Source organism: Cupressus sempervirens, chromosome 2 (genome assembly GCF_028749045.1).
Source record: "Cupressus sempervirens isolate cs-2001-9-10 chromosome 2, ASM2874904v1, whole genome shotgun sequence".
NCBI lineage: Eukaryota > Viridiplantae > Streptophyta > Pinopsida > Cupressales > Cupressaceae > Cupressus > Cupressus sempervirens.
Window position 1 is genome coordinate 396,166,429 of NC_143119.1, and position 17,357 is coordinate 396,183,785.

The window sequence follows — 17,357 nt, forward strand, 5'->3', positions numbered from 1 at the left end:
AGGAAGACCCCATACGACATTGTCCTACATGTGAAACGATATGGACTGCCAACTTGGTCATAGATGCAGACGAATGGTTGAACTAGTTTCCAGCTAGTCTACGGGGAGTGGTGGTGGATTGGTTTTGTGACATGGACAAGGCAAAGATCTCCACTTGGGACAATCTAAAGAAAGAATTCCAAGCAGAATTGTGACTGCTATGAGACGACAACGAGGTTGTTGCTGAGATCTATAACTGTAAACAAGGGAAGGACACCGTGCGAGCCTAAAATCGGAGGCTCAAAGATCTTCTTAGCCAGATGGGTACTCAACCCGCGGATGAACTAAAGAAATGTTGGTTTGTAGAAGGCCTCTGTGGGGCATTGAGAAGGAAAATGAAGATAGTTCTGCCCACATCATACATAGATGCCTACGATCGTGCCCTGAATCTAGAAAGTGAGAGCAAAACAACAAAGAAAAAGAAGAAGAGAAGTAAATCCTCATCCTCCTCCGAGAGTGATGAATCCTCCGACGAGGGAAGTAGTGTAGACTACAAGGAGCCTAGTAAGAAATTACAAGCCCTCCAAAAGGACTTGGAGTGAATGAGGAAGGAATTCAAGTCCATGAAGGGAACTGGCCGCATGGAGGAAGGAGAAATTTGGTGTATGGAGTGCAAAGAGAAAGGTCATTCAAAGGGAGTGTGTCCTAAAAAGGCAATGTGCGATATCTTTCAGGTCTTGGGTCATTCTACAAAGGAGTGTCCGTTCAACATGAAGACCAGAAGCCAATAGATACTATTCACATAGGAACAACCATCCACTTCTGGCACTAATAATGAGAACTAGGGCAACAATAATGCCACATCTGGCAGCTATTGGAACAATTGCCAAGGAGGACGGGGCAGGAATGACAATAGGAATCAGATACAATATGATTGTAAGGGAAGGCCCATAATCCAATGTCGGGCATGTAACCAATGGGGCCACTTTGCCAGAGAGTGTCCGAAGAATGACACTCAAAAATTATGCTGATGGTGTGGTCTAGGGGACCACGAAGATGTCAATTGCCCAAAACAAGTAAACCTTCTTAACATTGACGAGGAGAAAGTCTTTGTTGTCACCCCCAACCAGGCCAAGCAAGCAACCTATCTTGACCCCCGCACGGAGAAGTAGAGAATGCAAGAGGCACAAAAAGAGATAGAAAAGGCGATGAAGAATGCAAAAGATATGAGAAGTAATGTTCCTGGATGATTGGAGGGAGAGAACAACTTGGTGAATCAGATGCTGCAAATGGAGGTACCTATTAAACTTCAAGACTTATTACAAATGGTACCGCAATTACGAACAACATTATTGAATGCCTATGCAAACCCGTTGGACATGAAGGAAAAACCCACAGTACTAGGAGGGTCGGCCACAAATTCCATGTTGCTGATCGTAGGCAATGGCCGTCACCCAGCGGTGGTCGAGATGGGAATCCTTGGAACCATCTTGACGGACCATCATAGATGGTGGGTCTGGAGTGAACATTCTCCCTAAGGAGACATGGAAGAAATTGGGCAAACCTACCTTGTGGCCGCCCACATTCAACTTGCTTGGTGTCGATCAGCATGGGATAAAGCCCCTAGGGACCTTGGTGGCTCAACAAGTAACCATCAGGACGCAACCATTTGTGTTGGATTTTGTAGTGATTCCCTTGAAGAAAAATGGATATGACACCATTCTTGGAAGAGGATGGCTAGTGGCAGCCAAGGTAAATCACAATTGGAAGAAGAATATTTGTCAATGGAAAGCAGAGGGCGGAAGTTTGCCATTGATCTCCGAACTCAAATGGTAAGTGAAGAAATGGCATCGTCGTCGGAGTTCGAGTCAGATGGAGAGCATTAGACAGATGAGGGAAGAATGGATTTGAACGACAAGGCATTGTAGAATTGGAGGAGTGTTCAAGAGATGAGACTAGTTCACTGAATGGACTTTTCCATTGGCAGATGGATGACTATGAACTCTTTCATACGTACATGCTTGGCATCGAGGAGCCCAAACATGAGGCGGTATTCTCACCACAGTTCGTGGAATGCAGAGAAGGAAACATAGAGATCAATGGGAGTCCCGCCCATTGCTTTGAAGGTAAAGAGATAAGATACGAAGAGCCGTTAGTGGAGGCTACCAATCTTGGTGACACCGAGAATCTGAGGAACATACTTGTTGGAGAGGATTGGAATCCGGTACTGAAGGCCGCGGCATTTAAAATCTTTATGGAGTACAAAGATGTATTTGTGTGGACTTGAAAGGATTTAAAAGGGCCTCCGCCAGAGATGTGTGTCCACCGCATACAGTTGGTACCCGAAGCCATACCTATGCGGAAGTGCCCATACAGAATGAACAAGAACTATGTAGCCCGCGTAGATGAGGAAATACAATGAATGCTAGAAGCCAACATAATATGCAAAGTTCAAACAAGTGAGTGGGTGTCACCAATTGTGATATCCATGAAGAAGGACGGGATCCAAATCTGGAAATATATGGACTTCTGGTGCCTCAACGCGGTCACAATAGAAGATCCCTTCCCAATTCCGTTCACCGACACGATTCTGGAAGAAATGACAGGACATGAGATGTATTCCTTCATGGATGGATTCTCTGGCTATAACCAGATCTCCATTGCTGAAGAAGACAAATTGAAAACTACTTTTGTGGAGGATGGAGTGTATGCGTACAACCGAATGCCCTTCGGATTGTGTAGTGCACCTGCCACATTTCAGAGGATCATTTTGCACATATTTGACAAAATGTTGATAGGCAACTTCCGAGCATTTTTGGATGATTGGTCCATTTTTAGTGGATAGGACAACCACTTGAAGGCACTCCAGGAATGTATGGAGAGGTGTCAGTGGGCAAGGCTAGCATTGAATCCAAAAAAATGTCGGTTTATGGTTCCTCAAGGAAAACTACTTGTGCACATTGTTTGCAAGTCAGGATTGAAGACTAACCTCGATAAAGTAAGGGTGATAGTGGAAATGGAAGCCTAGACGAAAGTATCTGGAGTCGAGTCTTTTCTCGGGCACATTGGGTACTATAGACACTTTATAAAGAACTATGCTTGAATTGCTTTGCCTCTGGACAAGTTGACATGGAAAGGAGAACCATACATCTGGACTTTTGAGTAGGAGACCGCCTTCACAAAACTGAAGAATAGATTATTGGGGGCACCCATATTGGCATATCCAAATTGGGACAAGGAGTTCAACGTCTAAGTGGACACTTCAAACTTCGCCATTGGTGGAATGTAGGCACAAACGAGCGAACATGGCATGGATTACCCAGTGTATTTCGCAAGCCGGCTACTGTCAAAAGCTGAGAAGAATTACAACACCATTGAAAGAGAGGCTCTTGGGATGGTGTACTTGATACAAAAGTTTAGACATTACCTATTGGCTACACCATTTACCTTCTATGTAGACCACCAGGCGTTGATGTACTTGGTGAACAAACCGATTATCCAAGGCAAGATTAGCAGATGGTTGTTACTACTTCAGGAATTCACCTTCACCATCATTGTGCGACCCAGGAAGAGTCATGTCAGTGCGGACCACCTCTCCCAAATCAAGTCCAGAGAGCCACTGGCAGGGGTCAATGATGATTTTTCGAATGTATACTTATTCAGAATCGCCATTCTTCCATGATGGTACAAGTCCTATCGGGGAATATCTATTGACGTCTAAAATTTCAAGAGGCGGAAGCTAGTATTAAGGAGCCAAACTTTTCAACTGATAAATGGCCTCCTGTACAAGATGGGTCCTGATCAAGTGCTGAGACGATGTGTAATGGAAGAAGTGCAGAGTGTTCTGAGGGAAGCACATGAAGGTCCAGTAGGCGGCCACATGGGACCCGACACAATGGCACAAAAGGTTCTGTTTGCTAGGTTATGGTGGCCCACACTTTACAATGATGCATGGGAATGGGTGTTGAGCTGCGATACATTCCAGAGAGCCAACAAACTACTCAAGAGGGACTTCATGCCATTAAATCCGTCCCACGCCTAGGAGTTGTTTGAATGTTGGGGACTAGACTTTGTGGGTCCGCTGAAGGCGAGTAGGGCTCGATGGTGCCGATATGTGGTGGTGGCCATTGAGTATTTAACAAAATGGGGAGAGGCATGGGCACTATCGGACAACTTTGCAATAAGTACGAAAATTTTTGTATGAACAAATTATCACACCGTATGGCATACCTATCCAGTTGACATGTGATAGAGGTCACTTTGTCAACCACGTGATCAGATTATTGACAACAAAGTTTAAGATTTTTCATTCGTTCTGAAGTCTGCATTACCCATGGGCTAATGGCTAGGCGGAGGTGATAAATAAGATTCTCGTGGCCATCATATATAAGTCGTGTGAAGAACATGTAGATTGGGAGGAAAAGTTGCCTTTGGCATTGTGGGCCTACCACACCATATTCAGAGTCACAATTGGACAATGTTTACCGCATAGGGTAAGAAGTTAACACATGTATAACACGATTCAATTCAGAATAGGTACTTTATTCATGTATGCACTTGCAGATTACAATCCGATTACAATGATTACAATGATCTATGATGATTCCAAAGTCCATCTCGGACGTGTACATATACCTTTCCGAAGGGTTGACTCAAGCGTCATGCGCCCGTTCGGATACTATTCTACCCGTCGGCTACATTATACATTTACCGGCAACATCATCCCCCCCAAAAAGAAAGGTCGTCTTCGGACAACAATACAACAAAATTCATTAACAAAATTTCTAACGAAATACATCAATGCATAAGTACTAGACAGAGGGATGCGTCCCTGGCATAGTGGCCGTTTGCGTCCGCAACTCGTTCACCTCTGCCCTTAGCTTGTAGACCTGTTCTTTCCTGATCTTCAGCTCTGCTTCTGCTTCCGCTTCCAATTGAAGCTCTAGGGCTGACTGCATCATCTCTCCGACCTCTCCCAATTCCTTCTCCTTCTCTGCTGCCATCTTTTCTTTTTCTGTCGTCAATTGTTCATTTGCTGCTGCTAACTGTTCTTTTGCTGCTAACAGGGCTGTCCTCTCGGATTGCCAGGCCGCCCTCTTCGATTCCCAAGCTGCTCTCTCCAAAGCAAACTTGGCAGCTGACTCCTCCCGAGCTGGTCCGTCTGACTGCTCCGAAGGGTGTAATATATCTCCCTGTGTAACCTTGTGATCCCCTGAATCAGTATCTCAATTTGACCCTCCATCTCGGGTTCCCTCGTCATGGACCAATCCTGTTGCATCTCCGTGGTCTCCACATCGGGCCATCCCCTCTCCTCAAAACAAACCGTAAAGGTAGCTGAACATCCCGTCCGTATGAAGGATATGACTCTCTCTCTCTCCTTCCCTACTGGCTTCAATGCTTGCGTCTTTGCCAAAGCCAGAACCTCGCGAGCCCGAGATGCTAGAGCTGTGACATCATCAAGAAAAATTGCCTCCGTCATCACTGTCTCCTGCGCTAGTGGGTGTTCTTGCTATGTTCCCATAGCCTTCTCTACTACATCCGCCATATGCTCAATAGCGCTATGCAGTACTCCATTCTGTGCCTGCGCGCCCTCCTAAAATGGAGTCTCCTCCCCGGCAACGATGCCAAATGTTTACTGTATAGGGTAAGAAGTTAACACATGTATAGCACGATTCAATTCAGAACAGGTACTTTATTCATGTATGCACTTGCAGATTACAATTCGATTACAATGACTACAATGATCTATGATGATTCCAAAGTCCATCTCGGACGTGTGCATATACCTTTCCGAAAGGGTGACTCAAGCGTCACGCGCCCATTTGGATACTATTCTACCTGTCGGCTACATTATACATTTACCGACAACGGACAGATGCCATTCCAGTTAATGTTTGGCCGCCAAGAAGCTGTGGTACTAGCTGAATTCATGGTACCAAGCTTGCGAATTGCAATCGAAAATAGACTCGGGGATATGGAGAGTCTACGAGAACGCTTATACCAATTGAACAAATTGGATGAATGGAGATTGATAGCACAATAGGCGACGGAGGTGGTGCAGACCTGTTGAAAGGCATGACATCACAAACATTTGAAAAGAACAAGGTTTCAGCTAGGTCAACTCGTACTTCGGTACAACGACTGCAACAAGATAAAACCAGGGAAATTTAAGGTTAAATGGCTTGGACTGTATAAGGTGAGAGAAGTAGGCGACAATGGTTCTATAAAACTATGGACCTTGGATGGGCGAGAAAGCACTGACGCCATCAATGGGTCCTAGCTGAAAATTTATCACGAATGACAACAAGGCGAAATAAGCTATAATACTAGACGGGAATTAGACTTATCAAAAAAAAAACTGTTCCGCGGACAAGCAGCCATAGGTAGATGTCCCACGGACATGTGGTCCCACGGGGCTGCATGTTGTTCCGCGGTTTCGGATAGAAGCCTTCCGCGGTTTGAAAGCTAAAAGTCCCATGGACATATATGAAAACAAAAGCTAAAAACCTTCGCAGACATACACAGGGAGAGAGCAAACAATGAACTATCGATGAGCTCACCAAGGCCATAAAGTGTTGAGGAGAGAAAAGTATAATCCGCTGTCCGTGGAGAAATCATCATTCAACAAAAAGAACCCCGTGGAGATCGCTTGCAAGGAGAGTTTGTGGAGAAAGGAGGTCATCATGTGAGAAGAGGAAAAGTAGGTTGGGCTATAGAGATTGTTTGCTACGAAGACAAGATGGAGCATCCATAGGAGACATAAGAAGAATATCCACAGGGAAGCAAAAGGAAACAAAAGCATTTAGCATGGCAAGCCAGTGCTAGCCAGAGAAGCATTATTGTGGGAGAACAAAACCTAACCTTTTTTTTTGTTACAGACAAGACAAAACAAGGGATTGTTACGATGCAATCGGTAGGAAAAAGAAAACAGTGGAAAGACCAGTTGGAGGAAAATAGCATGGAAAAGAATGTGAGTGTTGGCTTCCGAGGTCCGAGTTGCAGGGTTGGCAGCATCCAGCAGCAAGAAACAAAAGGTGAAGACCGACTTGTCACATCTCATAGTTCAATTCAAAGGGTTGAATGGCAGTGAGTGCTGGAGACGGTGGCAAGAGATGGCAGATACAGACCTAATCAAGCAAATTCTGATCCATGCCCAAGTACATTAGGCAATACAACTCTCGGTATTCTTTATTTGACTGTTTGAGACGATCCTGAGAACCATGATCGAAACATACAACAAGAATAGCTGAACAAGCACATTTGTCTACAAGAAGTAGCGGATGACGGTATCCTTCAAAGCACGAGATTTCAGCAGGGTACTTAGCCTTCCTGGCCAAGGAGGCCACAAAGTGGTGACCAAGAATCACAAGTTGCCGCAAGAATGCAAGGAATATTGGGTAAAATTGGTGGGCTGCAATCTCACACTAGAGGAAATGGAGTTTGCAGTGAAAGGTACCAAGAGTTGAGGACTACGAAGAGATTTCATCCAAGAGGGCCATTGGAGATGTATTATGGATGTAATGAAAAGTAGGTTGACGGGGGTGAGTAGGGCCTCAGACATTGCCCTGCCTTAGATTACATACATGAATGACATCATGAATGGTACTGTTATGATTGGGTGATGGTCCTCGCAGATAGAATGGAGAAGTTTATGCCATTACAACTTAGGACATTTTTCATGCCACATCATGCCATCGGTTTGTTTCTGGAAGCAACCCTTCATCAAGTTCTAGCAGATGACTTTGAAGTTCTACCGCGGGGGAAATTGGTGCAAGAAGAACCTCCAGTATTTTATTGTAGGCATTTAGATAGGGGTGGAATTGCGGCCGGTCAGAAGAGGGTACTGCAAGAGTTGGATGCACACGAACAACAGAAGGGAGGAAACCGTAGAGAGCAATGGGGTGGATTCTGAGGAGGAGAGTACCTCGGCCGAGGTTGGGAGCGATGCTGTAGTTTTAGGGTCCACACTTTTCACCCCTCCCTAGTTGTTGACTTTAGCACACTTGACAACCACTACTGCACTTATTCCCCCTTTTGGCTAGAGGCATGCGCCAGTTATCATGACTCCACCGACAACCATGACAAAAACACAGCTGTTATGACTTCGCCGAACATTTCAGCAGATCTAGTTGCACCAGTAGTGCCAACAACAAAGTTAGTAGAGATGCACGCGTTAGAGCTTGAACCTTAGGTTTGACTAGATGTGATAGGCTCTGATGCTGTTGTCACCATATCTTCATCTTTGTTGGCTGAGGCCCAGCCAGCACAGCCAGCACAGCCAGTAAGCATTGAGATGACATAGGCAGCACAATCGGAGAAGGTTGAGGTGATGGATAGAACCAATGTATTTTTGAGACAGTAGTTCCGACTCATTCTTGCAAAGGTCGGTTCCTCCATTCAGTCCCTAAGGTAGGGAGAGGTATCCAGAGGAGAAGTTGCCATATTAGAGCCACAGGAGGGGGGAGTACCACACTCCGAGGGTGCGCTCGAAGATGAGGAGGCGGCACTGGATGTGGACGTGGCTACCATAAGAGAGGTAGAGATGGATATAGATATGGAGTGGGATATCGACATTGTGGGAAAAGAGGATTATGGGTCGGATGAGGATAGATGCAAGGCATACATCAGAGCCATGGAGGTTGTGATGGAGAGAGGACGAATCATTGGATATTAGGCTTTGACTCGTAGGAAGCAGTTACATTTGATTTGAGCCTATATTCGGGTGGTTTGTCTTGAGCATTTTCGCTCCTGCTTTGAGGCTAGGGGATGGCCAATAGTGGAAACACCAGAGATGTTGGCTGATTGGGCTACAGAGCTTGAGTTGGGACCATGCAACAATGCTATGGAGAAGCTTGCACATGAGATAGTAAGGGTGTATAAAGACGTCTACTATGCTCATAGGTGTGTAGAGGCGGATAGAGCAGTAGAGAGGATTGTAGCTGAGAGGTCTACGATAGGAGAAGTTGGCAGCTGAATTGGTCAACCAACAGGCAGCTTGGGTAGTTGAGCGAGCAATGCTTTTGCGAGATAAGGAAGCGGCTAAACAACGATTGCAAGTGGTTGAACAAGGATTGTAGACAGCTTGGGCCTAGGCCATAGAGGCAACACTTCTCCGGAAAGAGGCAGTGGAAGTTAACACGCAGACGCAAGAGGACTTAGGCATCCGCATTGATCAAGTTTATGAGTTGCGTTGATAGCAGAACACTTAAGGGACACAACCTCCTCCCTAGTCTATGTTGTTTCTATGTTGTATGTTGTCTTCTAATTTTGTTAGTTTTGAGTCGCCAGGAGACGAATTTTCTTTTTTGGGGGGGATGATGTTATCTGACAAAACGGGTCATTAGGTGATTACTGGTGCGGACACGGTTGTACCATTTCATTAGCATCGTATTGGATATTATAAATATGGCTTGCACTTATGTATTTGCATCATCATTGTTGTATGGAACATTGTTGTTATGTGTAGAAAGCATTTGATCAATATATAGCATTGTTACTTTGTAATTTATTACATGTTTCTTTCCTGTTCACCTACAGGCTGAACAACAATCCTAGGAGGTTTTGGAAAGAACTACAACAAAAGAAGCAGCAAATGAGAAACAATATCATGGACAGCCAATGGTTTGAGTATGCAAAACTCCATTATGAGAGAATCCAAGATAGAAATATGCCTCCCAAAATTAGCACCTCTATTGAACTTTTCTCGGTAGAGGATATTAAGCAAGGAATAAAGAATCTAGCAAGTAATAAAGCGAAGGATATTGATGGGCTGCAAGCTGAAATTTTAAAGTGGGGCATGGAACTTCTCGCTCTGCACATTCTAGATATTTTCAACAAAGTTAATTAAAACAGCTTTCTGACAAGTTGGATCACCAATGTGGTCATACCTCCACACAAGAGTGGATACATCAACAATCCGTCTAACTGCCACACGATTATGGTTGATCCCCTTGACAAATTATTTGGGGGCATGCTAGAGCGCAAAATCAGTTGCTGGGCTGAAAAAGAAGAAAAGAGAGTAAAAGGGTAGGCTAGGTTCGGACCCAAATATTCTATGATTGATCACTGAATCACTCATAGGCACCTTATTGAGAAGGTTTGGGAGATCCAAGGCAAAGAGGCTTTTTGTTGCTTTGTGGATTTCAAAAAAGCTTTTGACATTGTACTTGGAGACAACTTTGGAAACGGATGGAGGAAACTAAAATTCCGAATGAGCTAAGAGCAGCCGTTCATAGACTGTATAAGAATGTTAGAGCTAGAATCAGAACGAAAGATGGCATGTTAGAATGTTTTAGTGGTGATATTGGGGTTAAGCAAGGCTGCCCTCTCTCGTCTACCCTATTTGGCTTATACATTGATAAGTTGGAGGAATGGTTAGATATGTGGTGAAGTTGCTTCTCTATGCGGATGATCTTATCCTAATTGCACAAACAGCTAAGGATCTAAGAGAACACTTGAAAACTTTGGAGAGCTTTTGCCACAAAGATGGGATGCAAGTGAACACTAGCAAGGCCAAAGTTATGGTGTTCTCTCTAAGAAAGAAACAACAAGAAGTTGACTTCCAATTTGAAGGAAATACTCTTGAGATAGTGGAAGAGTATAAATACTTGGGAATAGACTTTAACAACAAGCTTAATTGGGAAACTTGTAGAGCTAAGCGGATACAAGGGGTTTGGAGGGCTTCCTTTTTGCTGCGAAATAGGTTTAGACAGGCGGAGCTTTGGGATTGGAAAACCAAAAAGATTCTTTTTGGATTGCTGGTCACCCTGTTGTGTTATACGGATGCGAGGTTTGGGGGAGCAGCCTATCCAACCACAAATGGAAGCAAATAGAAAGAATACAAAAGAACCTCATCACTACTAAACTTAGAGTCAAATCATCCATACCATACAAGATCCTCTTGGCTGAAGCAGGGATGTTCCTAGTGGAAGTCTTTGCAGTTATACGTCTGTTGAGCTATTTAAACAAGGTGGAAAATATGGACAAGCAATGATGGCTTAAACTGGTGGTTGAAGATGAGCTAGCTCGAAGAAAGAAAACATGGATGAAGCAAAACAAAAAATGGCTAATTAAGTGGGACATTAACATACTGGAACACCCTAACACCAATGAACAGATAAAAAGGTTCGTGTTGGACAAATTTAAAGCAGTCATGTGGACAAAACAAATAGGGAAGAAAAAGGCCCACTATGTGAAAGAGTTTAATCCCACGTGGTGCCATGAGATTAAAGATTACCTGTGTGTAGACATGAAAGGTAAATATAGGCTGTTAGAGGCACAGTTACGAACGGGATCTCATCATTTATGGTGTGAGACGGGGAGGTGGATGGTGCCCAAGGAGGATTCGGAAGAAAGAAAATGCATCTACTGCAGTAAAGGATGTGTTGAAACGGAATGACACTTCATCTTTGAGTGTGTGGCATACCAAGATACCCGGGAGCAGTTTGAGGACAATTTGAAGGAGGGCCAATTACACCAAATTTTTTAGGAAACAAGACTGCATAAAACAGTGAGCTTCTTAAAGAAGATTCATAACAGGTGGGCTGACATTGAAAAGAACATGAAGAGGGTCCCATAGGCTGGCTGATCTAGTGGACATCATTAAAATACCTTCAGTCATTCATTCATTCATGCAGTTCCAAGAGCCTGTTTGGTGGAGTAAAAGGTAGATACAAACAAAAGATATTCAAGACCAACTTTGGAGAGTTTTGGAGAGTTTAGAATGAGATGGTTGATCATTCTTTTTCTCTATCCCACATTCTTTCAAATACAACCTTGGTGATTTGAATTTTGTCAAGAAGTACATTCTTTCAAATGCAACCTGAGTGACTTGAATTTTGTCAAGAAGTACATTCTTTCAAACACAAACTTAGTGATTTGAATTTGGCAAAAAGTAAAAGAACTGGGACACAAACTGGTGAGATCATTCTTCAATTCATGACCATTCATTTCATTTCCTCTTACTTCATTTTACCTTCCAAAAGTGTTTTTCTGATGCAAGCCAAACCTCATTGGTTGTTTTCAAGGTCTCTACATGTAAGAGAAGTTTAGAAGACACATTCAGATGGGAATGCACACTTGATAAACTACTTTTCTTTAGCTTCCTGGGCAACATTTTCTTTCTCAATGCCTATTATTACCTTATACAACCCTTTGCTCTTTAGCACAAGTTCTTGTAGTTTCTAATCGTAATGGTTAGAGGGTGTTTAAGTTACGATGAATTGATTTGAACCCATGCTTGAAGTAGATTGCTGCAGAAGAAAATAAGTGCAAAAATGTAAAAAAAGAAGAAGGAAACTATGCTGAATTACACAAAACATGACACATGAACACTCCCCATGATTCAATTTGAGATCTCCTATTTTTGGCACTTAATGATTTTAGTGCATATGCATAAAAAGTCGAGCAAACCTTTTTCAAGTAGGTTGAATGCCTCTTCTTGTCTTAATTTACATGCAAAGATATACTCACTGATATGCCACTATTTTATGTAGGTTTTGCGTGGGTTCTTGCACCTTCATTTTACCAATGAATAACCATGGTTGGTGCTCTGTAGCTGGATTCAAGTTGTGCTTCTCTATATGGCATCTAGCAGCCTGGCCTGAAAAAATGCCTAAGCTTGACTCATGGTTCTTTTCTGGTTCAAAGGCCTAAAACAATACAGGCGCATGCCTACTTGTAGGTTACAATTGCTTAGAAAAACATCAACCTTATATGCTATTTCCAATGGCATGAATGAATGCAGATCAACCTGCAAGAATTGATCCACTTGGTGCATTCAAACACCAGATTGCACCTTTCTAAACTCCAGATCAGGCCTTCTAGTTTTAATCAGTTTCTGCCTTTATAGAGGTATCTTCACATCTTGCAATATACGAGTTGCACAATATAAGGGTTTGCGGCCTATAACAGACTTGTGCCCTTTAGTTTGAATTGCTTTTAGTCACATTAAGTGAGATGAAATCACTGGTCTAAATGTCTACGCTTTTGGCTTTATTGCTGTTTTCTCTTCTATTATTGTGTTTGTGCAGTTCTGACTTATCCTATCAGAGATTCACACTTATTCAAAGCTTGTCAATGCACAGAGATTTAATCACTGCCCCAAAATATATATCATCACGCCCCTTGAAGATGATTTGTCTTCAGTGCCAGCAATAATGCTAGTCATTGATTCACAAATTCTCAGTCAAACCCGGGGACTCACCCCCCACCCCCCCTTTCCTCTAAAAAAAGCTCAAAGCACCCATCCCTGGGATGTCCCCGCACAGGGTATTTGGAGTACCCAAGTACCACCATTCCACAACCATGCTGCTGCCGGGACATGTACTTGAATTTCTATTTGAATTTTGATTTTTGAATGTTACTATTGGCCCTTGGTTATGTACTATGTTACTATGTTGAATGTTCAATGGCTTTGGTTCATATTGCAATTTTGCTATGTTCAGGTATTTCGATTTGGCATTTTATGCTGAAGCATCATTTCATTACTAGCATTTCAAGTTCTATATGTACAGTATACAGCACCCAACCTGCCCCGCCTCCCGCTGTCCCAAATTGAGGCCCTTAAGCTCCTTGTCCTTGAAATTCATCCCAACATCTGGACATACCCCAGTGCAATTGCTGCACCAGGCTTGGCAGAAGAAAACACGTCAACTAAAGTATGAACAACATACACAGCAAAGATCAATCAGCATATGAAAATAGTGTCAAAAAAACTCGACAAGTAATACTTAACCAGCATATGAAACCCAGTATTTCGCCAGTATCACGTGAGAATCTTGAAGATCAATTGGATATAATGCCCGTACTGATTTGAGCTATGCTAGTCAAGTTTTCACATGCTCTTTGCTGCAAGTAAACAAATAACACAAGAATGGTATGTCTGGTTAACAAAATACACTGAATGCAATATCTGGATGCTGAATGAATTAATCAACTCACAATAGGGAGATACATATTGAGAATTGACCAGCTAAACTTAGTGGACTCTAAGAATAGGCATTTAACCACTAAAATAAGAATGGGCTAAAAAAAGCACATGGCCAAGAATAGTGCTTTCTTGAGCAAGCTTAATTCTTCACTAACTCTTATATTCATATTAATATTGTTGTACTGCCTATGTTGTGCCTATTAATAATCTTTCCTTACATACACTTATATAGATGGCATGAAACATCTTTAGGGAGATACATATAGAGAATTCACCTGCTAAATTTAGTGAGCATAGGCATTTAACCACTAAAATAAGACTAGGCTAAAAGCAGCTTATGGCTAAGAATGGTGCTTTCTTAAGCAAGCTCAATTCTACTCTAACTTTTATATTCATATTAATATTGTTGTACTGCCTATATTGTGCCTATTAATAATCTTCCCTTACATACACCTATATAGATGGCATGGAACATCGTTTCATGCCAAAACATGAATTTATAATTCTTTATTATCTCCCAACTGCATCAAATCTTTAGGCAGTCTTAAAGATTTTCCTCAGCGTGGTTTCTCTTGAAACTTGTTCCATTACCAAGAATCAAGATTTATGGCTTTGCAAGTTTCAAAAGGATGGTATGGATGAAGCAGAAGATAACAGTACAAAGTTCTCAGGTAAACTATCTTCCCAAATGACACTGAGACTTGGCCTTATGCTTCCTGGTGTGAAACTCTCCCATTCTTTTCCAATGGCGCTTTAGCGTAAACATGTTGCTTGCTACCAATGGTAGGACACAGTGAAACAAAATCCCTACATCAGCTCTCCCTGTATTGATATCTTAGAACTTAAAAGATTTCAAATTAAGCTCAGTGTTAGATATTTTAATTATCTTGAATATTAGTGCGAAGTCATATATTACATCTCACAGAATTTATATGACTAGACAGTAATGGTCAGACTTTACTAGCAGTAAAATTATAAGTATTTAATTTGCTAGATTCAAGAAAGAGTATAATTTGCATGAAGGACAAGTGGCGCACACACAAGGTTACACGGAGGACTAGTGGCAGGCTTCCTGTTTCTCAACCTGCCAGTCCTGAGTGTATCTTTCATTTGGGCCTTTCAATTTTCATTTTTGTTTGTTTAATTTAACTGTGTTAAATGATAATTAAACATTTACATTAAGCAAAAAGTTTTACCATATTTGCATTGTACAAACTATGTCCTTTCAGCTTTAACCCACCTAAGCCAAATATGCAATCATTAGAAAACTTCTTAAAAATTCATTACAGGTTAACTATATCAAAAATTGTCCTTGCACAATGTTTGCGTAAATGTAGATTATCTGATATACTTATATCCAAGGGCACAAAATGGGATTGTAGCGTTCCCTATAGGATGCACAATGATTGATTTTACAAGCAAAAAGAGCTCATTTTGAAACACTAGTTTTGATGGCATAAAAGTATTCAAACGGGCCATGGATTTACTGTTGCATCTTCGGTTGGTTTTAGATCGATCAATACTTCAATACTTTGTTTTGCATGTACTTTCTTTGCGTAGAACATAGAGTTTGATTGAGCAAGATTGCTATGCCCTCTTAATGTTTTCAAAATTTTCCGTATTATTGGCAGATTCCTGTTGCAAGGAGTTAGCTTGATTGTATGCTATTTTGTTGTTCTGCAGCTTCGTTAATGTTGAGTTCAACAGGAGCGTTGCAACTTCGTAGATGAAAGTATTCTAGTTGGTGCATTTAACATGGAAAGAATGCGTGTTCAAACTTCAAAGCATCTGACAAAGCTTAGCTTGTAATGGTCATTTCACATTACATTGATAAAAAAAATTAGACCTAGCTGTCAATAATACGGTGGGTATAACGATAATATTTATGTCTCGTAAATAACACGATCTCTGACCCTATCTAACAAAAAAATACTGGCAAGGAATTGTCACGTTTGTGAAATGGCAGTGAGCCTTTTCTTATGCCTTCAAAAATTTGGGCCTATATTATTAATTCACTATACGAAAGAGCTTAAACATATCGACAATAAGTGGGTCTTGTTGTAGGGTTTGTATGGGATTAAATGAAGTCTCCACGAGGTGGCAAATTCTAGCTTGCATTTTCCTTCTTGGACTTTGAACTGCTACCTATATATAGGGAGTTGGAATGAATTGCACATGAACAAAAAAGAAGTGATAAACATGGGATCAATAGTGGCATTCATCTCAAAGGCCAAATTTGTTTCTTGCATGTTTTGGGAATTGGTTTAAAAATGAATGCCAAATTTGTTTCTGTAATATTTTGGGGATTGATTAAAAAATAATTGCAATCTAACGTGACAAACAAACAGACATTAATCAGGACTAATTTTCTTCCAAATTCATGATATTATGATGATTTTATTCTCCTTTTAACTCAAGTTAGTTTAAGACGAATCAACTAATACATTTGAGGGTAAAAGCTAGGACTTGAATTGTTTAATAAAGCAATGTGAAGAGAACGTGAAGCCAGAAAAACTCTTAATTTCATATGTTCAATTCCTCGCTGCTGTACCTTTTTGGAAAATAATATAAAAAATCAAGCGATTAATATTAGTACACAAAAATATGACGAATGATTAAAGGAGGATTTATATTTTACAAAGACTGGTAAATTTAATGGTTATAATTGGTATTTAAAACACCCTTTCTTCGTGATGAATTGAAGCTGGTAATGTTTAATATTTGTTTGATTATGATATATTGGATGATGCTGGGGAACAAGATGGTTGGCGTAATATTGCATTTTATTAAAAGTTTGTCAAGGATACTAGAAATGTTAAAAAATTATTTTAGTTAGATAATATAATTGTTTTCATTTTTGGATGAATTGAAGTTGGTAATCAATATTTGTTTGGTTATGATATATTGGATGATGCTCGGAACACGATGGTTATAATTGGTATTAATTGGTATTTAATTGGTATTTAAAACACCCTTTCTTCGTGATGAATTGAAGCTGGCAATGTTTAATATTTGTTTGGTTATGATATATTGGATGATGCCGGGAACAAGATGGTTGGTGTAATATTCCATTTTATTAAAAGTTTATCAAGGATACTAGAAATTTTGATTTTTTTAGTTAGATAATATTATTGTTTTCATTTTTTCCAAGGCACAAGTGTTAATATTGTTTTAGTAACACTTGATTAATGATAGTTAATTGCAACTTGTGTAGTCAATGTTGATTATGACTTGATGGATGATAGTTAATTGTGACCTTTGTATAGTGAATATTGACTCTGACTTGATTGATGATAGCTAATTGTGACCTTTATATAGTCAATGTTGATTCTGACTTATTTTTATTATTCGAATTGAATTAATTGTTCAAATAATTGATATTTTGACTCGGACATATTTGTTAGATGAGTAAAACTCACTTTTTTGATCAAGTCATGGAGAAATAAAT

The 17,357-nt window shown here is 41.0% G+C and overlaps 1 protein-coding gene across 4 annotated transcripts in view; it reads left to right on the forward strand.

The window, feature by feature from the left end:
* LOC149572805 (bHLH transcription factor RHL1-like) overlaps nt 1-16,204 on the forward strand; it is a 60,665-nt gene extending 44,461 nt beyond the window's left edge. For all 4 annotated transcript variants that reach the window (XM_089813882.1, XM_089813884.1, XM_089813885.1 and 1 more), the window contains exon 8: nt 15,593-16,204. In XM_089813882.1, the coding sequence (XP_089670008.1) occupies nt 15,593-15,601 (9 nt within the window). In that variant the 3' untranslated portion in view covers nt 15,602-16,204. The remainder of the gene's footprint in view (nt 1-15,592) is intronic.
* The last annotated feature ends 1,153 nt before the right edge of the window (nt 16,205-17,357 follow it).